The sequence below is a fragment of the Nematostella vectensis genome, chromosome 7 (genome assembly GCF_932526225.1).
Source record: "Nematostella vectensis chromosome 7, jaNemVect1.1, whole genome shotgun sequence".
Taxonomy (NCBI): Eukaryota; Metazoa; Cnidaria; class Anthozoa; order Actiniaria; family Edwardsiidae; genus Nematostella; species Nematostella vectensis.
In genome coordinates, this window is record NC_064040.1 from 12802383 (window position 1) to 12822595 (window position 20213).

General features: G+C 38.6%; 2 protein-coding genes and 1 long non-coding RNA gene across 7 annotated transcripts; 1 reads left to right on the forward strand and 2 right to left on the reverse strand.

Moving 5' to 3' along the window:
• Positions 1 to 240: 240 nt before the first annotated feature.
• Positions 241 to 16287, forward strand: LOC5505054 (beta-1 adrenergic receptor). 5 transcript variants are annotated; one of them, XM_032373447.2, is made up of 3 exons: positions 241 to 518; positions 9936 to 10013; positions 15044 to 16287. In XM_032373447.2, exons 2-3 carry the CDS (start codon positions 9959 to 9961, stop codon positions 16228 to 16230), a joined length of 1242 nt encoding a protein of 413 aa, XP_032229338.1. In that variant the 5' UTR covers positions 241 to 518; positions 9936 to 9958; the 3' UTR covers positions 16231 to 16287. The 5 variants fall into 5 exon arrangements, with proteins under 5 accessions (XP_032229338.1, XP_048585802.1, XP_032229340.1 ...); XM_048729845.1 differs by lacking the exon at positions 241 to 518 and adding an exon at positions 1347 to 2745; XM_032373449.2 differs by lacking the exon at positions 241 to 518 and adding an exon at positions 1347 to 2741.
• On the reverse strand, positions 10555 to 11075 carry LOC116612836. The gene is made up of 2 exons (XR_004294006.2): positions 10822 to 11075; positions 10555 to 10717 (listed from the first exon to the last, which is right to left on the reverse strand). It is a non-coding gene; the product is annotated as an uncharacterized LOC116612836 (long non-coding RNA).
• Positions 16288 to 17927: 1640 nt separating the features above from the next.
• On the reverse strand, positions 17928 to 18953 carry LOC5505045. The gene has a single exon (XM_001625866.3). It carries the CDS (start codon positions 18951 to 18953, stop codon positions 17928 to 17930), a length of 1026 nt encoding a protein of 341 aa, XP_001625916.1.
• Between the last annotated feature and the right edge of the window lie 1260 nt (positions 18954 to 20213).

The following is a 20213-nucleotide window of genomic DNA, read 5'->3' on the forward strand; positions in this document are numbered from 1 at the left end:
TTAAAACTTAGCGGGGGTCTTCTTAACACTATACCAGCACAGCAAAACGATTAGAACCAGCACTGATTAAAAACCTAAGATAACTAAATAAGAAGATGAGGCTAAATTAAACAGTATTAAAAACAACTCTATATAATCCCATATTCAATTACTCCACCTTTTACCAATTAATTTCTTCCCAGCGCTCTCACCGTTAAACTACTTGATCGTTATAATACTTATTTCAACCAAATGATAGTTTATTTTGCAATTCCATATTCTAAATTTGTCATGACGTGGGGATTCTTTTTCGCATAGAGTGATTGACGTTTTTAAAGTTTATAACAAAGCTTGCAGAGAAGACTCGGAAACATTCGGTCTGTGACGCAAAATGGGGCACAAACGTCAGAGATGAATTAAGCATTCATTGAGATTAGTTCGCAAGGGCCTCTCTTACTTTTATTTGCTACTTTCCTTCGTGAAGAGACGTCTACTTCAGGAGGACAACCGACACAGTATTTCGAATCTCTACTTCAGAGGTAAGATAAAAAAAATATTCCAAATGTTGAAGTTCTGCTCCAAGAAAATCGATTTAAAACAGATACCTTCAATGAGGCTTTTTCCCATAAAAAAGTCTTACTTAACCACTCATAGCCTTATCCATACAAAACTTTCCACATGTCTGACGGCTAAATGTGAATAAGAGTTTCCTTAAAAAATACATAGCGAGAATTCTAATGAAGTTACTTTTCTAGCGCAAAATATTCGCGCACCGCCATTTTTTTCCTTTCAGATTTTATTTATCCTTTTTATTCCTGTGTTCATTTTTTATAAATTCTTCATATTATTATTTCTTGTAATGTACAAAATACAATGAGGACGGTCATCATGTTCAATGTGCATTTCGGAGACTTACTTTTCTACAATCGTCGAACAAGAAAAGAAAAAGTTTTCATTCGTTTTGCTACATGTAATTATAGTATCCAAAGATCATTTATCGATAACGGCAACACATTTTACTGAAAGAACAAAAAACTTGATGTGTCACACTAGCGATTTAATATTGTATAATCCGCAATATAACTCAAGAATAATCGTATTAGCATTTTTTATCGCTCGCTTTTTACTTATAATAAAGTTTTAATAAAGTGACGCCTTTTTAAATGTGGTAAAACTTGCCACAAAACTTTAAAACACTTAAAATCAATTACACCACACATCCCAACATAATACAAAATACAGTATTAATATTCTTTCTTAGGGTCTTGAATACAATGGTTATAGTTTGTAAACAAAACAGATGTGTTTTTTTTTTTTCGGAGAAAATTGCCTCCGTGGGGAAAAAAGGGAGCACACAGGATTCCAGGTCATCTCTGCTGGGGCTGGAGAATGATGATTCGATTGCTTGTTTTCTTTGGAATACAACCATTGAAAATGTGCGCGATTGCAGATCGACTAAACTTTCACCGAATAGATAAAACACCGCAGCAAACAGCCGGTTAATTCTGATTAATTCGAATATTTAGTATTTCTTTTCTTATTGTTCTCTTGCGTTAATGATTTTAAGGGGGCTATCGTATAAATGTGTATGTCTCGCACGCAATCTTTCTTACCAAAGGAATCAATATAGCATTCTTCCCTAAATGGATCCAAGGAAGAGGAAAAGGAAGTGCAAAAATAGGCGTTTTGTGCTAATAAATATTGTGACACGCGCTCCGTTCTTTTTTTTTGCGCCAAAATAGCAAACAAAAAGCAACTTATTTGCGCTTACGTATCAGCCAGAAAGTCTCTCTGACAGAAATTGCTTATTTTCATTGAAAGATCTTATTTTGTGGTCGCTCTCTGGCGTGATGGCGACATACATTTCTGTATTTATTTTGGCGTGGGCGAGAGCATGTCTAGTGATGCATGCTGGGAGCTTTAGGTAAAAATTTCCCGCCAAAGTGGCAACGATCAAATAAGAATATCGAGAAGTAATAGCCTTGTAAACGCGCCAATGTGTACCAAATTGAATTTGCAGTAGGTGTATTAGAGTTAGAAGAGAGCCTCGACTTGATGCTTTTGTCTTTTGAGAATTGGCGCGAATATCGAGCCTCGGTTATTCTTGACTTATACGGCTATTGCCTCTCATGTTCTACCGCTTCGAAAAAGAAGCATGTGCGCAAACAGCCCTCTGGCCCTCCCCTTTCCACATTTCAAACATCACGATGACATTTGTCAGCTTCTAGCCAATAAGAGCTCAGGGTTATGGTACTATACTGGACAAAGCGAAGTTATCTAAAGACACTGGAGACGATCCAGTAGACTTTCTAAAATGCTAAAAATCGCAATTTACGCCAAGTTACCAACGTAGTTTACAGAGAAATCATATATAAAAGGCATAACAATGACATTGGTGATTATAATCTTTTTGAAAGAAAAGTTTTGTATAGAAACACTGAAATATCGATGTCGCTCATTTGGTCGAGTAAGCTACCTTTTAGCATATTACGTCACTACTAGGGTAACACTTACAAGCCGCAAAACATTTAACCTCACAAATCAAACAAAGAAAACACCAATTGGTCTGGCTGTTAATTTGAAGATGTGCAATCCCTCGCAATAACTTGTGAGAAGTGCTAATTTTGTGGGCTTCGCAGCGTTAAAATAATTAGTACTATGAAGTAAATGTTTTGGATGGTAATAACAAGCATTTGTTTTCATTTCGGAGAGAAGGTAGTCTTGCCAAGCATTGTACAGTTTGGAGGATAAAGCTACATATCGTGAGTAAGAAATCATTATACGTTTAACCGTTAATCATTGTTTATCTCGGGAATTCCAATACTTTAGTAAATCACGTAGAACAAATTTATGATCCTGAAATTCTAATACGCGTATGTCCCCCAAAGAAATAAAAAAAGCGAGTGTTACGTTTTTCATTGTTTTTGTTTTTTTTGTTTTTTGTTTATAAGATATAAAAAATACTAAATAACTAGAGACAATCTAAATTAGGGTTTCCTTGTATTTAAAACTAAAAAACATACTTCTCCCAAGAAATATATTTTAGAAACCATCAACCAAACATAAATCCCGTTTATTCTTAATTGTTTTGAAATTTAATTAATCCCGCGATGGTATACTATTCCGAATCCAAAATATCTAGGAGTCTCCATAGATCCTTTATGCATCACTCCAGGGAGGAATGCTTTATACAAAACCCACCAACAAGGAGCAAGTAATTTCGCGTGCCAGCAGAGGTTTTGTACTGACATGAATGACATTTTGTCGTTAAATCTTTAAATATTTATGGCTTTCTTGGCGCTTTACAATGTGTCTTTTCGTTTTCCTTATTTTATGTTTACTTAGATGTTAATTCACCTTATTTCATCTCATCTTACCATTTCATCTCATCTTACCACCTCACAGCAACTCTCGCCTCATTCCAACCTGATTGTAGCCCTTGCCTCACGCCTTATCTATACTTACCTCACCTCACCATACCTTATTTTACCGCAAATCAATTTGCTGATATCTAGCCCCAGCTCACCTCACTTTATTTAAGCCACCTTATCCAAAAACGTGAGCTTAATCTCACATCATTTCAACTTTTCTCCACTTATCCGTTTCAGATTTTTTATTTCTCTAAAGCGCCAAAAACAATAGAACGTTGTCCACCATCATCTGTTCTCGCCATTCTAACCTTACCTCACCTAATCTCACCTTCCCGTTTTACCATATATTATTCTACTTCTAATGTGTGTCATTCCATCTTACTCCCAATCTCATCTCACCTACTCCAGCCTACCTCGTCTTGAGTCACCTCGTCTAACGCCGCCCTATCTAACCTTACCCAATGGCATCCTATCTAACATTACCTTATCTTACCTCACCTAATGCCATCCTATTTAACGTCATCTAATGTTGAGGCACCTACTTTCACCTCATCTCTTCACCTTATCCATCCTTTTCTTACCTCAACTAACGTCTCCTCGAGCCATCTAATTTCAATGTTACCTAATTTAACCTCACTTTACCGCAGCAAACCCACCTCAGCCTCACCTCATGCAACCTCCATTTATATCCAATGTCATATCACGTCACCTCACCAGGTCTAACCTCATATAACTCAACGTAATCTTACTCATCTCTCTAGCCTCGCCGAACCCCGCCTCGCCTTGCCTCGCCTCGCCTCGCCTAACCTAACCTAACCTAACCTCACCTCACCTCACCTCACCTCACCTCACCTCACCTCACCTCACCTCACCTCACCTCACCTCACCTAACCTAACCTAACCTAACCTAACCTCGCCTCGCCTCGCCTCGCCTCGCCTCGCCTCACTATGTTTTATCTTACCTCGCTTGCCACCATCCTAATCACAACTCACGTCAAGTGCCTAATTTATTTTCCTACATTTCAACTCATATTTTCTTGCCTAAACATCCCCTACCCGCTGTTCAACTTATCTCACCCTCACTCCCGCTATTCTTTATTACATCGTCTATCCTATAAAAGATGACAGCTGGAGCCTCTCATTTTATATACTGCTGTGGCTTTTAAAATTCAGCAATGCCTTTCCTCACAATAACTAACAGTAAAGTCAATATTTCCTGCATGCGATTACACGTTCTCAAACCCAGGAGTCATGGTACAATGTCACAAAGACTATCAAATTAAACAGTTAGTTCTTTTTCAATACTCGAACAGAAAATTCTAGCTTAAAGCGCAGTTCCAAAGTGTGTTATTTGTCACGTTGGCAGCTTGTATGATGAGTGTTGTCTTTGTGTTTCCGCTTTCCATTAGAAACTCCTCCATTCAACGAGATTTGTCATGTTTAATGGACATTACATTTACGAGTTCTACTGCAGTATAGGATGATCTGATCCTTATTCAAATTCTCACTTGAAACTTTCACCTGTTATTGAATACAAGAGAAGAAAGCACATCTACAAAAATTGATTTATGTCGTATCTTTCAATCATATTTTTTAATTTTCAATTTTTCCGTATTTCATTTCATTTTATCGCGCGTCATTTTATATAACCAAAAGATTATTCTCGAATTTCGCTCAATTTTTAGCATTTTAATGTTATCTTAAATAAACATGATTAGCCACGCTTGAATTTTATATATGCACTTAGTAAGATTTCCAAAATGTATATGCGCTTTGTTGAAAAATGTGAAAATATAAAGTTCTATCTATTTGCGATACAACGCGTCTTAAATATTACTCATAAAAACATGATAAATACGTTAGTATTTTGAGTCTTTATAGATAGCGGATAAAACTTTTGCTCTCAGAGATGAATCAGCCAATCAAATGGGATCAAACTGACAGGACTTTGAAGTTTTACCAATTGTAATTTGTAACACATAACAAAGTGACCAAGTGAATCCTCCTTCGAATATCACATTCCTGAAAAGAAAATTACTCAGTTTAAATGACTTGACAGTTTTATAAGCGTTACAGACTATATTTCTACAAGACGCCAAGCTTTAACGCTGTTAATTGGTATTGCTCATTTGGACTTTCCAGTGGCTTTTGATTCAGGTGAGAGTGATTTGTACTCGTTCAAGAGCACTACATCTAAATTTTTGGGTGTTTCGTGCCTTTTGCCTCTGGTATGAAGCTGAAGAAATGAAGTTATCCGTCAATGGAATATCGTGAAATATCAATTGAGGCGCGTTTGCTTATCTTTTTATTAACAGCCCAAAAGCAAGAGCGACAAAAAAAAAAAAAACGGTAAATAACCCATGTGTTTACGTATTCATTCATCTTTTTTGTAAAGTTTGGGAAATGCGTTTCCTGTTTCTATCGCCTTTTGTTTGTGCAAAATTTTAATGAATCAGAATTTAGCCAAGACTGAGTTAAAAGGAAGCTCTCAAAACTGAGCAGTATCTATCATTCGAAATTAGAGTTGTTTTAATCGTTTTATTTAACTTCACTGTATATGGCCAATATGTGGTTTCGTACTAATCACATTCTGAAATAATGAAAAGTACTCTGTTAACGAAATCTTATTCATTCTAAAGTACTTAGCTCGTTTAAAAATCTAGACAAAAACAGTGTTTTAAAGCTTTACTAATTCATTAAAAATGGAATTTGCGGTTTGTTATATTCCACTGTTTTCTTTTGTGCGAATTTGACAAAAATTTTAAAAAAAAGAAAGCAGTTATAGGAATTAGAAAAATTCAATTACCAAAGGATATCAGAGTAATGGGTGAACTCTTAATTCATAAAAAGAAAAATAGTCTGTGGGTGCAAAGAATGAAAATATTCGCTATCAGACACTTAAAAAGTCATTTACAATCTCCGTCGGCATAGCTTCCTTCTTATGAAATATCTCCCCCTAACACTACTGTGCATTTTTTTCCCTTTTCTTTACATTTAAAGAAAACAAAATAACATTTCGTCCGCCTTCCTAATGTTTTAATTATCGCGATGTGTTGACTTTAGATAGATTGAAAAAATATTACTCTTAAAGTATCTGCCGTAATTATAAAGACAAGTCGTTTCTTCGTCTGGTTATCGCTTCTTGGCATCGATACGAACATGATGCACGGCTATAATCAGCACAGCAAGTTATCTTTGTCATGGATTTTTTTAGCATTTTTTGTTTTACAAAAAACACAATTTTCCGCGAATGTGGTCGTGTAATGAACATGAATGTTTTAGCATTGCGTCCTACAAGACTACAAAACAAAACAAAAACAAATTTAGCCAAAATTTAATATATAACCAAGCATCTGTCTATATCTGATAAAAATGTATTTTTTACTTAATTTATTGATTGATTTGTCTTTTACACATTTTTTTTTTTTCAAATTGAATGACAAAATGACAACCTACAGCTGAATAAATGTCTCCATCTCTTCCCATTAGATCGTAGGCGTCGGTTATTCGCAAGCCCAGCTTTATCAACATTTAACTCAACACCGAGTCAGATGATATTGATTTAGTGTGAAAGAGAAAAAAAAAGAGAATTATTTTGGGAATGTGCTTACGGACGACAATGATGTCTGTCGCCACTTTCGCCAGCGAGCCGTATTTTAGGTCCTTCCGTCTTTGACGTATGTGTTAACTTTTTCCAAACATGTAAACGAAAACGGCGGCGACAGACAGGATAATATGACCAGAAATAATGCTCACAATCCGTAGCCACATATATCTAGACATTACATATCAAGGAAATCGCAGATTTGTCAACGTACACAAATTCATGGCAGACAATGCTGATTCCTGACTTGCAGCAAAACATTCGATAAGAAATTTGAGGCAATAACCAGGATCCCAGCCCTGTCTCAGTCCGTTACGCCACGCACAGCTCGCTGAGATTGCTGTCTTAAGCCTTTTATTCTCCTTTACTCGGTCGCGCATATGACCTCTCTTTCGTCTTGTCGCCTATAGCCTTTTGTTCTCCTGTGCTTAGTCGCGCACGTACATATGACCTCTCTTTCGTGTTGTCACCTATAACCTTTTGTTTTCCTGTGCTCAATCGCGCACGTGCATATGACCTCTCTTTCGTGTTGTCGCCTATAGCCTTTTGTTCTCCTGTGCTCAGTCGCGCACGTACATATGATCTCTCTTTCGTGTTGTCGCCTGTAGCTTTTTATTCTCCTTTACTCGGTCGCGCACGTGCATATGACCTCTCTTTCGTGTTGCCGCCTTTAGCCTTTTGTTCTCCTGTGCTCAGTCGCGCACGTGGATATGACCTCTCTTTCGTCTTGTCGCCTATAGCCTTTTGTTCTCCTGCGCTTAGTCGCGCACGTGCATATGACCTCTCTTTCGTGTTGCCGCCTATAGCATTTTATTCTCCTTTACTCGGTCGCGCATATGACCTCTCTTTCGTCTTGTTGCCTATAGCCTTTTATTCTCCTGTGCTCAGTCGCGCACATACATATGACCTCTCTTTCGTCTTGTCGCCTATAGCCTTTTATTCCCCTGTGCTCAATCGCGCACGTGGATATGACCCCTCTATCGTCTTGTCGCCTATAGCCTTTTATTCCCCTGTGCTCAATCGCGCACGTACATATGACCTCTCTTTCGTGTTGTCGCCTATAGCCTTTTGTTCTCCTGTGCTCAGTCGTGCACGTGCATATGACCTCTCTTTCGCGTTGCCGCCTATACCCTTTTACTGTGCTCAGTCGCGCACGTGGATATGACCTCTCTTTCGTGTTCCCGCCTATAGCCTTTTACTGTGCTCAGTCGCGCACGTTCATATGACCTCTCTTTCGTGTTGCCGCATATAGCCTTCTGTTCTCCTGTGCTCAGTCGTGTACGTGCATATTTTTTTGTGCTTAATCAGCAGTAGGATTCATAATACTGTAGTGTGACTAAATACTTACTAAATACTATAGAGATATCTTACTGTCGTATGTATGTTGTATCTGTAATGATATCTTAATGGACCAGCAAAATGTTTAGCGAATTTATATTCAAAGTCCCTTAATTTGTTTCATTTTCAATGGAGTAACCCAACATATAAGAAACTTTTAAAGTTCTTTTGGCTTAGTAAGTTCTTATATTTTGGGGTATTAAAATCCAACATTTCTGCCTATAGGTTCTTTAATCACAGGCTCTTACATGCGAGTTTTCATTGTATTACGTCATCAGAAGGACGGGTGGCCTATTGAATTAACGCGTCGCCCACTCACCGCTGTGGTCCGGGTTCGAATCCTGGCTCAAACTAGGATTTTTTTCCGGGTTCCTGCCTTGATTCGAATTTGTGTCACAAGTTGAAGTTATTTTCCCGTGTTTCCAGTTTTCTCGGATAAGGACACTAAACCGGGGGTCCAGTCTCTTCAAGCAGCGCTTACCTTAACCTGAACCGAAGGGACGTAAAAGAACCATTGGGGGACGCAATAAACCCCAATCAACAACCCCCAGGGACAGTGCTTACTAACAATACGCTCAAGGGGGTACTTGTTTTGGAGTCTAGCTCCACAAATAAATAAAAAAAAAATACAATAAAACAATTAACCACATTTCTCCCCACAGCGTACTGTAGTTTTCATTATTCTGCGAACTATCAACATCAAATCAATTCAAAATCCCTGAAGCTGATTCATTGGCCAGCACTGAGATAGTTTAAAATCATGCCCACTTCTCAGCAAGGCCGCAAAGGGGCCTTGCGCTAAGAGATCACGTGACCTTTTTGGGTAGCAAATTCAAAATAAAATGATCAAACAAAAAAATCAGAAATAACTACGCCCGTCACACCAAAGAACGACGAAAAAATAAAATGTTTAAATAAAACTAAAGCCTCTCTGAAAAAAAAATCTGGCTTTTTTTCGTAAGTGCTAAATAAGTTGATTTTTGTTGCCGTTATTTTGCCGCTAAAAGCCTGAGCGCCCGCTAGTTTGCCACCCGAACAGTCACGTGATCTTTTAGCGCAAGTCCCCTTAGTTTGAATGACGGAGAGACCGACATCGGTTTAGCACAGGCAGGGGCGTACGCAGGATTTTAACAAGTTGCAGTCAAAGCATTTAGAAGCTGAATGAGGGCGTGGCCCCTCATCCCGCATCCCCGTGAAGATTTCATAGCTCACGCTTTTGGGTTTGAAATTGACGTCATTGCGTCAGACTTTTGAGAATATTACACGATCCCCTGTCATCCTCGATCTGAATAGGACTTCAGTCGTCGCGTGGCACTGAACGACATAACAATATGTTTGGAAATCATCTGTAGACTACCATGATTAAGAAAATTATAGTTTTTATCCTCATCATATATATAAAACTGCGTACGTAAAAATTTATGAGTAAACATTTGATTTTTTCTCTCGTTATACAAATAAGATCACCAAATTTTTTTGCAGTCCAGCGACTGCAGGCCTATAGGCTGTGTACGCCCCTGACAGGTAGCTCGAAAAAGCGGTTAAGCAGTTGGAAATTGTTGATGAGAGTTTGCAGAATGTTGAAAATGGCGGTAATCTGTTTTAATCATTGTTCTTGAAGAATAAGCGTTTTTTTTTTCCAGGACCTCATCTCTCGTGTTAAAAAATGGCAAAGAGTCATCCCTGTGGACAGAACACCATCTTCGAAAAATTCGAAAAACGTACGTATACCGAGGTCCCTTCATTTATTTAAAAGGGTAGTTTTTTATCTCACACTTCCCTGGTTATCTTAAGAGAGACAGTGCTTGATGAAGAATAGGGACACTTGGGGGGGGGGGGTGTGAATTTCAAAGCAAGATATACAATAGGGAAATCGGAAATGCAACAGCTGTGAATAAGGAAGGGGGAGGGGGTGGGGGCCGAAAATCTTTTTACCGATTTTGAATAACTCCCTATCAAGTCTACTCCCCTTTTTAAATAAAAAAAAGTGTATTCTCATTTGCATATTATTACAAGACGCGCGGATGTAGTTAGAGCCTTCATAAAAGGAATACCCGGATGTTTTTAAAACTGATGAATCGTGACTTGGTATGGTTATCTCCATGCTACCAAAGATTGCACACAACTATGCTCTGAATCGCTTATAAGACAGGAAAAAGCATAGTTAATACTAACTATGGAAAAAGATATCTGAAAGTTGTCAGAGTTAGAGGTTTGATGGATAAATACAAAACATATTTTGTTCACTTATTCGGCTATTCATAAAGAAGAAGAATTTGCGATTCTTTATCTGCTTTAAAAAAAAGGGTATGGAAAAATCAATAGCTATAGAAGCTTGGCTCCCGGTGGTCTTCATGCCGATTACCAATCTCTTCTCCGATTTAAGAATCGTTTGCTTGAGGTGTCCGTAATGTTATCAAAATAACTAAAATAACAAATAAACAGAAGATCAAACCTACGAGCAATTGTGACTAACATGAACTGAAATGAAATTCGAGAAACTGAAAGTATGAACTCTATCGTGATTACCTATGCATGAGCGCCAATGATGTTACATATGATGTCATTTCCTTCTGCGTGAGTAGACAGCGTGAGCGTGAAATATCCCTTAAAATGGTGAAGAGTAAAGCGGAATCAAGGAAGCGCTAATCGTGTTGTGTGAGCGTGATACGAAGCACGAGGCATACGGTGTGTCACCAGTTAGCACGGTCACGTTATTACAGCCCTGTGCGCGAACAAAACAATCTAGAATATTGAGCCAATATCAAAGCGAAGCGTTAGACACGAACACTGCACGTGAAGAGGACAAATTAAAAGAACAAGAATTGATCGACTTCGCAAATCAATTTGAAGAGGTAATCAATTCTCTGAAACTTTCAACAATCTATTGACAAAATATTTGTCCAGGTGTCTAAACCAAAATCTCAATTTGCACGATATAGTATATAGTATAAGATATGGAAAGGGAATATCTGATCCTCTTTACAGCTGTTCGCAAAACGTTTTTGATCATCAAAGTTCTTTCCTGTCCCCGATCTACCAATATACTAAACAGTGGTTTACTTCAAGGGCAGTATCTCCAATATTCAATATTTTTTTACGAATAACAATATACAAGTCAGTTATTTATAGTTTCTGCATTAACATCCAAGTGTGGATGCCGCGCTCATGACGTGAGGCACGTGATAATGCCCTTCTACCGTATACTGCACTTTTCCACATCTACAAAAATAGAAATGCATGCGGGAAATACATTTAATACAACATAATAATATAAGATATAACATAAGATAATAATAAGATAAGATAGATATGGATAAATAATATAAGATAATGCCGTACTTTTGTTTAATCATTTTGCTAGTAAGCGGATTGTCACTTACACTTCTCGTTCTTCTATTTCAAATGTTATTGAAAAAAAAATTTTGAATCTATTTAGTTCTGAGAGCTGTTCTTCAAGAAAAGAAAAAGACTAATTTAATTTATTAGAAAACGAGGCGAAAACATGATTAAGTTGTTATCTCTAACCGTCGTGTAAAGTGTGTGTCGACGGCAAGCTCCGTGAAGCGACTCACTGACAACCAGAAATTACACCAAACACGACAATATCTCTAAAAGAGCGAGATAAAATCAAACTTTATGCAGCTGCAAATGGCAGTAAAATTTTCGGGAGATTTTCCGGGTCACGTGGGCCATCAGCAAGGCCTTGATTGGCTGTCTGAGATAGCAATTGAGATTTACAAAAAAAGGACCACGTGATAAACTGAAACAACACTTAAATATATCTCAGAGAAGCCAATAACAAAATTGTCAGCCTATATACGATATTTTTTACCCTCCGCAACTACGATTCGACCAACAAAAATAAAGTACAATATTTCTTTAACTAACTCATTTCATAACTTCTCTTTACGTCCTTGATTTTCTAAATGAAATCTTATAAAATAAAATCGTATAAAATATCAAGAAATATCGAGATTAAAAGTCGAATGTTGTTTTAAGTTTAATCACCTAAAAGATTAACTATCACGGAGCGACATTTTAGCTCAATTTTGTAGTTTTGATGTGTGGGCGTGGTCGCATCATTCCTCGCCTCTCAATTTGACAACTTAAACCCAATCATTTAGCTTCGGTAACTAAATACACCGAAGTTCGTCATAGGATTCAAGCACGTAAGGTTCAAGAAGACTTTCATAAATGAAATTGGAGATAAGTGGAAAGCTTATTATAAATGTCTTGTCTGTCGACGAGAATCCAAACATAAAAAGGCAAATTACGTGAAGAGAATTTAAGCAGAAAGAGCCTTCATTCAAGGTAACTTACTAGCGAAATATATATTTTAGTAGCTGACTTTGGATACTTTGACGCTCAAAATTGAGATCTTCAAATATTTCCTATTTCCTATTTATCTAGGAGGACATCTTCGTAAATAGCTTATCCCCAAAGCATTGTTACCTTAAAGGTTAGCGTTATTGTGAAAAAGACACATCAACAAATCTGGACATTACAAATAATGTTTAAATACTTACACATATTATCAATTTTGTCTATTACCTTATAACTTTAATGTTAACGTAAAATTTTCGCTCAAATTGAAATGATTTGCTATAATCTCTCGACGGAGGCTGGCTAAAATACTATCCCTTGGATGTCGATTCAAATATGCACATCTTCTTAAGCATAAGCAGTCATTGTAATTTTTAATCCTTTGAAAACGTCTAACACTTAGGATTTTTTTGGATTTCCTAATTACCGGGGCTTGCGTTCGTATCGGGGCTGTGCGCGTTTGAAGCTTTTGAGAATAGTGGTGACAACCTATGAAGCATCGGTTATTGCTGTTATTTTCTCGAAGTGTCAGAGCTTTTGCACACCCCCTACCTTCCACAAGAAAAGAACACAGCGTTACTGTAAAACCACATGGAACGCTACTACATACTGGAGAGAAAGGGGACAAATCTAATTCAAGAATGACACTTGAGTTCCAAGTTGTACTTTCTTAAAACCTCAGAGGAATAAGTTCGTACTCGTTATAATACCGACACATTGTCGGTATTAGCCTCCTCACAAATCCAGCACTTCTCCTTCCTAATTAACTGGAAAATCACCATACAAAAAAGGACTAGTGCTGACAAGCGGTGAATTCCCAAAAAATCCCTAGAGAAACACGAAAAAGACATGATATCCTTAGCTGCTCATGCTTATTTAATTCTGGGAAAAGGAGTCTATAAGATCAGAAAAACATTGAAGTGGCAAAAACTTTATTTTTGTGCGGATGCGGAAGAAGATGACAGTCATGTGTCGAGGAACCTTGTTGTAAAGTAAACATCGACAGGCAACCTTGCCTAATGTCGCCTAATGTTCCTTGTTCTAATTTGGTGAATCTAATAATCGCGTTCGGAATGAACACAATGAGGAGTTGAATCACACATCCTTTTAATTCCACAACGTGAAATGTCTTTAAAAGCGTGTATTTGGGCTCCAAGTTTCATCATCTTCATAGAGCCGTTTGTCTATCGGTCCTCTTTTTCTTTTAGCCATTTTCATGCCTCTTATTTCGATGCCGACGCATACAGTACTTGAAGGGAAAGGAAGCATTTACTCCCCAAAGACGCAAAATGACCTAAAATCTTAAATTGCTCAGTTCAAAAACTTTGGCTGGCTAACCTGAGTCCAAACAACTTTAAAGGAAACATAAGGGCCTTTTTTGAACGCCGTGAGAGTGTTTTTTTCCCAACAGCATTTTACCTACCAGCGGGAAGTGTTCATTTTTGCTTATACTACTTTGATCCTATTTCAAACAGAAATAACAGATTAAGAGGAAGCAAACAGCCTTTGAAAAACCGGGAAAGTTAGGGTTGTTTTTCCTTAACAGCATTTGACCAGCGGCCAGGGAAGAGGGTTAACTTTTAAAATCGCATCCTGCTCTCGCAGACTAACAGTTTAAAGAAGTACGTTTTTATTCGCTCATCTAGTAGTCCGGCCCCAGTTGGAGCGAATAACTACTTTTGATAAGAAAGTTAACAGAGAAAGGTAAGGGAGACAGTTGGTTTGATGCTATGACTATGCCATTTGGACAGTCTAGTGTACAGGGTACACAGTCTAGTGGAACCTCCTCAAAATAATACTTTGACTCACTCCAGCTGGGGCCTGACTACTAGATGGGCAGATAAAGTTATCTGTGCTAAAACCCAGAAACATTAAGAAAACAATGGGGGGCACAGCCACGCACCAACTGGTCTTTTTCCTTGTAATTTTGAAAATATAGGGGGGCACGTGCCCCCAGTGCCCCACCCCTTGCTACAGCCCTGCTTATACAGTCTTGTTAATACGAAACAAAAATCAATCAACCTTGTTTTAAAAACTGACGTTTTTCTAACTCGCTCAGTCAATTTTTTATTAGGATATCACATACCATATTTGGAATTCCGCTTCAATCATTTCTTCGCTTTTTTGTCGCCCTAAATTGTGTACTTCAAAAATTTCTACGTTAACTTGCAGACATTCGTGTTTGCTACGATATTGCAGGTCGCTATTTGGAAACAGGCCCAGGCCCTAGCCTTCTTAGAACGACAGGTCTCCCGCGTGCCCGCCCCAGGCTTTTTTAGACCATGTAGAAAAACGACGACTGTCATTGATAGTTATTAAATCTTATAAAGCATAATTCTGTACACGGATAACACTTGTCTGGCCTCTTGTACAAATGCCCTTCTGTTAAGACTGTGTCATTCTAACTCTTCACTCTGACCCACAGGAACAAATTCCCTTAACAGCTCCGGCGCTGGACAATTATGCACTGACACAGTCAACGCGATGTTGATTGAAACCCTGATAGCATGGACAGCGGTTTATGTGCTGGTTGCGATGTTGGTGATCTTCTTCAATGGCCTCGTTCTCGTGTCGTTCTTCAAGAACAAGACTTTGCGCACGCGCACTAATTACTTCATCGCGAGTCTGGCATGGGCTGACTTCCTGGTTGGTGCTATATCAATTCCAGGATGGTTAGCTCTGGTACTCACTACATATTATGGCTGGGAATACAATCTACTCATGCTGGATGTTTGGACTTCGTTTGACATGTTAGCAGGTATAGGGTCTATCTACCATCTCATGGCATTGAGCTGGGATCGCCTATGTGCTATTGTATGGCCTCTTAAGCACCGTTTGTATACTCGACGTAAATACATCTACATATTGTGCCTGGTCTGGGGCTGCGCGCTGCTCGTATCTGGCTTCTCTACCATAGGAAACAAAGCTGATGCTAAACTGTACAACATATTGGTTATCGGGGTGTGTTTTTTCCTTCCCTTGCTGGTGGTACTTGTCACGCAAGGGACTATATTCGTCAAAATAAGGCACACTGAGAGGCAACACATTGATCAGCAGAATTCATCCCATAGTCGTAGCTTGAAGAGAGAAGTGCGCGCGGCAAAGGCCATCTCCATAATGGTGTTCTTATTTGTGATCGGTTGGCTTCCGTTCTTTACCATCTCGCTCTTATCCTTCGCTGCTGGCGTGACATACACAGCTAACGCCATTTTCGCCGTCAAGCTATTACAGTACTCGAACTCGTTTTTCAATCCGATCTTGTACGCGCAAAAGTTCCCGGAGTTTCGCAGAGCATACGTACGAATGTTGTGTAGATGTAACCACAAGGACGCAGAGAGGCGTTTGACCTATCACGCAGGGAGTGGCACATACAAGAGTATTATCTCCCATTCCCCCAAACCCTCGCAACGCGCGAGGCCTACGCGCGTGGACTATAACGGCTCGGTGTCTGTAGTCTCGTCCACGAGTACGGAGCGCTTGCGAGATAAGTCGTCACGTGCTTCGTCAACGCGCACGTCAAGTGACAGAAGATGCGATGACAGACCAACAAGATACCACTCAGACACGCCATCTTTAAGCACGAGTCAAAATAAGCGAGATCCGGCATCTTAACTACAGTAGTCTTGCACAGATACTAGCCATTCAGGCTCAGTCTACTATAATAACTAATAAAATAAATTATAAAAACATTAAAAATCCAATGTGGAAAACGGTTGAGAAGGTCAGCTGCAGACAAAATCGTTAGCCAGGGGCGTAGCCCCCCCCCCCCCCCCCGATCTTCCCCCCTCCAAGGGGCGTACACAAGTCTCCCTCTTTGATGATGTTTTAATGTAAACAGTTCTCCCTACTGAAACAAGCATAATGAACACCTATCCATTTTGTAAGATGTAAAGTATTCTATAGAATTTGAAAATATTAATTCCACAAAAGTAAAGATGCATTATCTTAATGATAAATCGCAAAGTATAACAAATTGACATATTAATGTCTTGCATGCAGTACAGAATGTTTATTTTAAAAAAAAGCCAGCGGGAAAACAGCACGCAAATAAACATTGGAAACGCAGCTTTTACCATTTGTATGTTTTATTTTTGCGTGTGGATTTTATCGAGTAGATAAGCTGTTATACATAGTTAGTAGAGTTAGTAGAAACATGTAGAAAGGATTGTCTATGACTAGGAACGAGACAGACTTGTGGATAGACTGGGTGTGGACGAACCGGCTTGTGGACAAATTGATGTGATACCAGACAGAGATGACGAATGGTCCCTAGAAATATTGATTTTATCCCCTAATCTTAAGCCCCCTTAGATTCTTGGATTTTAGATATTGACTTCTCGTTCTCGGATCTTTAGAAAAGCAAGATCTTGTTTTCAGATCTCGATTATGAATCATGATGGGGGGTGGGGGGGGGGGGGGGGTGTATCAGAATGTATGGAAAGTCTGTAAATCAATCAATTTTATTTGGCACCAGCAAACGTTACAGATAATGTGTACTGTGAGATTTGAGTGGAGGTATTTGAATACTATAACATGTTAATATAAATATTGATTATTTCATTAAATCGTTTTTATCAATTTAAAACCATTGTTTATGTTTTGCAAGCATTTACTCTTAAGTTTGTGTATACATTGATTCAATCAATCAATCATTAGATCAATCAATAAATCAATCAATTAATCAATCAATCATTAGATCAATCAATCAATCAATTAATCAAGCAAGCAATATTCTTTGTTGGGTGATTATATTTGCATTCAATGTGTTTCTATTATTTTATATACTAATATATACAGAGTATAATAATAAATTATAGTTCTTTTCCATACACAACCTTTTTCAATCATTTGGATCTATCACACTGTTAATTTTATGCTACAAAGAAATAACTATACTAAAATAAGGCATAGTTATTGACTATGTGAGGACTTTGAACTCTCAGACTATACGTCTGGGTGTATCTTATGCAAACATCTCCCCCCCCCCCCCCCCCATTATAGAACAATATACACAAAATGCAGAGAAAGCAATGTACAAGTTACTATCATCAATTTCAGAATGTAATTGATAATTGACCAGGAGGTATCAGAACAAAATTAATCAGTTGAAGAAAGAATAATCTAATGAAAATTTTGCACCAGATAGATCAACAGGGCAGCGAAGAGGGGGAGGCAGTAGCTAACACTGTGACAAAAGAAAAACAGGTCAATTTATATCCCAGACCATTATTTCAGAAATTGCCACACACCTTGTGTGGCTGAGTTGGCAAGAGTTCAGGTGATCCCTATCGTAACAGAAACTCTTATACTCAGTGCCGTCCATGAGAACTTCCTGCTTGTGGTGACAATGGTGATGGTGATGATGTGACATACTCTGCCAACCTTCTGGCAACTGGGTGAGACTCATCAATCTGCCAGGTCATACACCGCACAGACCCACCCAGCTCTGGTACCCTGCCCCGGACTCGGATGGGTATGACCGCCTTGCTTGTGCAACTCTGAATGACTCCCAGCGCCATTTCATCTTTCTTGTGATTCCCATAGCAAGGCACATACACTGCATTGTAAGTAACTAGAGAGTTTGCATATGAGCCCTCAGCAGTATTGAATCCATGTTTTTTGGTTTTCTTGGAGTAACTTGGTAATGGGATGATCTTCAAGTGAGGGTAAGAATCAGTTACCTCTTTTTTAATGTCCTCATAAAAATCCTTCCCACCTTTATCATCCAGCATGGTGATAAGCAGTGTGTTTTTATCAAGAAAAGAGACAATACCATCTGCATGACCTGTAGTGTCTTCAGGATCGGGAACAACAACAACTTTCCTTTTTATAGTTTGCTCCACCCTTCGGATCACTTCTTTTTCACTGAACTTCTTGTTGTCATCGAAAATCCTCTCAGTGACAATTGCTATGTCTTCACCATTCTCTACAATATTTCCACCTTCTAGTACCAAATCACTTTTCTCCCATTGTGGCAGTCCCACCATTACTGCAAACTTGTCAAACCGGCTCGCGTCATGTGTAGCACGTGAGGCCTTGATGTACTGCGGCTTGTACGAGAATTTAACTTGTTGTTTTGGCATGCAAGGAGGGAAATCTCTCATCCACAAATCAAGGCCTGGTTCATCGATCTCTATCATTTGAGCGTTCACAAACTCGTGTTGCTTGAGAAGGTTTCGCCCTGACTTGTCATGGATGACAATCAAGTTATCATGCCCATAAGTTTGTTTGTCCATCTCAAAAACAAAGTCTGCGATATCTTTGATGTCATCGACATAATAATTGTCCTTCTTTCCTGGGAGCGAGATAACTATTGTTTGTTTTGCATTTGCCATGGTGGTAAACTGACAAGATTAGTTGCCGGATTAGAAGTCGAAAGATTTCCAAAAATAAAATTCACCAGTTAGTTGATAGCTAACGAGTCACGAAACAGATCCAGGTATAAATTGGCTTCACCTTTCACCTCCTGGGAGAGAGAGATACCGAATACCGAAGAGGAAAACAAAATGGCGGAAGGTCAAAGGGAGGACTTTGTAGGATGATACTTGGTGTAAGCTGCTCCCAACATCCTTTCTCCATTATTCATTCTTACCCTTTCTCATCCATTATTGGCCTTATCCATCCATTGCTATCCTTACCTATCAATTGCCTTCACCTAGTTATTCTACAACTTGTCTGTAGTTTTTCGAGTAATATCTTTTTTTTTTATTTATATCAGGATTACAAAAGTTTGCGGTCGGTGAAAGTGAATATTCAGAAGGGCTTTATTTTTATCTAAATTTTAACAAAGAGCTCTCTTTGTCCCGTAAGTTATTTACCTTGTCTTAAAAATAAAAGGATTTTTGACGCATCTTATAAGTTCCGAACACAACCAAAACAACATCACAGTGGGCCGCATTTCTATCTGCCGTCACCGAGAAAATACCGATAAACACAACGCCAGCAATATAATTTTAATTAAAAGTTGTTTATTTTGTGTGTGTTAGCTTTTTTAAATCCTAGTGTCATTTGGTGCTTTTTCATTGGTTGGCAATCTAACTGAAACTGCGAAATGGATTCCGTCAACGACATTCGCGACTCGGAAAGAAAAGTTATATTTGAATGTTTGCGACCCCACACCCGATGCCAGTGCCATGGAAAATATGAACTCTAGAATTTGGTGCTAAGAAATTCGAGGAGAGTTTTACGAGAGGTTCTATCACAAAACCTAAGAAAACGAAACATATTAGATTTCTTGATATAAACGTAGCTTGCTTTTGTTGTTTTGAGCATAAAAATTGTGATATGCATGTGCGTGACTGGACAAAGAAAAACAAAGGCTAAAGGCACACGATGACGACATCACTACATTACTATAGCAACACACCCATTCCCAACAGACTCTTTTTGTTTTTAAGAACAAAAGATATGCACGTGCACAGCTGAGCACAGAGAAGAAAAGGCTATAACCCGGGGGGGGGGGGGGGGGTTGGGCTTTAGGCGGAAAAACAAAAGAGAGGTCACATGCACATGCGCGACCGAGTAAGGAGAACAAAAGGCTATAGGCGACAAAACGATAGAGAGATCATATGCACGTGCGCGACTGAGCACAGGAG